The sequence below is a fragment of the Olea europaea genome, chromosome 19, assembly GCF_002742605.1.
Source record: "Olea europaea var. sylvestris chromosome 19, O_europaea_v1, whole genome shotgun sequence".
Classification (NCBI taxonomy): Eukaryota; Viridiplantae; Streptophyta; class Magnoliopsida; order Lamiales; family Oleaceae; genus Olea; species Olea europaea.
In genome coordinates, this window is record NC_036255.1 from 4,210,709 (window position 1) to 4,212,883 (window position 2,175).

The following is a 2,175-nucleotide window of genomic DNA, read 5'->3' on the forward strand; positions in this document are numbered from 1 at the left end:
CAGAAGGGGCTGTACCCGAAAACATATGGGTTGCCTACGTACCCCGCAAAGAGATCAAGCCCAAAATGTAGTTCTTTACATAAATAACTCCCACTAACCAAAAATATCAAATGTTTTCACAATACCCATATTAGTAACATGTGTCTTAAAGACTTTTGGAGCAAGTCCTTTAGTCGAGGGACCTGCAATCATTGCCTCTGTATTGATATGTTCTATTTTCGTCTGCCCTTTTTTGACTCTATCTCTAACAACCAAATATTTGATGTCAATATAATTTGATTCACCAGAACTTTTATTATTCTTTGAAAAGAATACTGCTGCACTGTTATCATAGTAGATGGTGATCGGTCTTGAGATGGAATCAACAACTTTCAAGCCAGAGATGAAATTTCTTAACCAAACGGCTTGGACTGTAGCCCCATAACATGCCACAAATTCAGCTTGCATAGTAGAAGATGCCACTAAAGTCTGTTTAGCGCTTTTCCAAGAAATGACACCACCAGCTAATGCAAAAATATAACCTGAGGTTGATTTCAAATCATCTTGATATCCAGCAAAATTAGAATCTGAACATCTTACCACTCAAGATGATTTGTACGCTGGAATGTAAGCATATAAATTTCAGTTTTCTTCAAATATCTCATAACTTTCTTAGTTGCTTTCCAATGCTCTTGTCTTGGATTAGACTGAAATCTGCTAAGGACACTTACTGCGTAGGCTATATCCAGTCTAGTGCAAATTTGAGCATACATCAAGCTCCCCACAGCACTAGCATTTGGAATCATCTTCATAGACTCCCTTTCTAGCTCATTCCTTAGATATTGATTTTGTTAAGCTTATTTCTTTTTATGATAGGTATATCACCAGGTGCACAGTTTTGCATATTAAACCTTTTAGAACACGTCGTATATGAGCTTTCTGAGAAAGTCCCAATAAGTCACGATTTTTATCACGATGTATTTCTACCAAGTACATAGGAAGCTTATCCAAGATCTTTCATCTCAAAATTAGCAGACAACATTTTCTTTGTCTCATGAAGCAACCCTAAATTACTGCTAGCAAGTAGAATGTCATCAACATACAGTAAAAGGAAAATAAAATTTCTCCCACTAATTTTAAGATAAATGCATTGATCAATCGTATTTTCGACAAAAATCAAGAGAGGTCACAACCTCATCAAATTTCAAATACCACTATCAAGATGCTTGCTTAAGTCCATATAATGATTTGTTTAACTTACATACCAAGTTCTCTTTTCATTTCACAACAAAACTTTCAAGTTATTTCATATAAATCATTTCAGAGAGTTCTCCATTCAAAAATGTTGTCTTAACATCTATTTGATGAAGCTCCAAATTGTAGTGTGCCACAAGAGCCATGATAATTCGAAAAGAATCTTTCGATGAAACAGGGGAGAAGGCTTCAATATAATCAATGCCCTCTCATTGAGTGAAACCTTTTACAATCAATCTTGCTTTCTTTCATTCAACATTTCCTTTTGAATCTAATTTACTTTTGAAAATCCATTTGTTATCTACAGCCTTAGCATCTGGAGGAAGTTTAACAAGATCCCAAACATTATTCCTTTCCATGGAATTCATTTCATCTTCCATGACATCTATCAATTTATCTGCCTCAGAACTTGTCAATGCTTGATTATATGTTACAGGATCAACAATATGCCCAGTATTAAAATTGCTCTCTAATAAATATGTAATATAATCACTGGACAATGCAGATCTTCTTTCCCTTTGTGATCTCCTAACTTGTGACTCAGAAACCGACTCAATCGTTGTTTGAGGAGTTGGAGGTTCCTCCTAGTTCCTTAGTTCTTCATTAACAACTTCAATTGGTTGAGAACCAACTCTTTTTTATATAACAGGAACTGGAACGACAACTTGATTAGGTTCAACAAGAGTTTCTCTCAACGTGGAACTCCCACTATCTCCAAAATCGTTCTGCAGAAACTTAACAGTAATGGATTTCACAATTCTAATGCCGCGATTTGGACAGTAAAACTTATATCCCTTTGATCTATCCGGATATCCAATAAAGTGGCCAGGAGTTGATTTAGGGTCTAATTTCTTTTCAAATGAATTATAAATTCTAACCTCAGCTGGACATCCCCAAATTTTAAAGTGGGCCAAACCTGGCTTACGTCCTGTCCATAATTCA

The 2,175-nt window shown here is 35.5% G+C and overlaps 1 protein-coding gene across 1 annotated transcript in view; it reads left to right on the forward strand.

Moving 5' to 3' along the window:
• Window positions 1–1,693, forward strand: part of LOC111368229 — a 6,368-nt gene extending 4,675 nt beyond the window's left edge. The window contains exons 4-6 of the mRNA XM_022989478.1: window positions 152–209; window positions 856–926; window positions 1,640–1,693. Of these exons, the coding sequence (XP_022845246.1) occupies window positions 152–209; window positions 856–926; window positions 1,640–1,693 (183 nt within the window). The remainder of the gene's footprint in view (window positions 1–151; window positions 210–855; window positions 927–1,639) is intronic.
• Window positions 1,694–2,175: the final 482 nt, after the last annotated feature.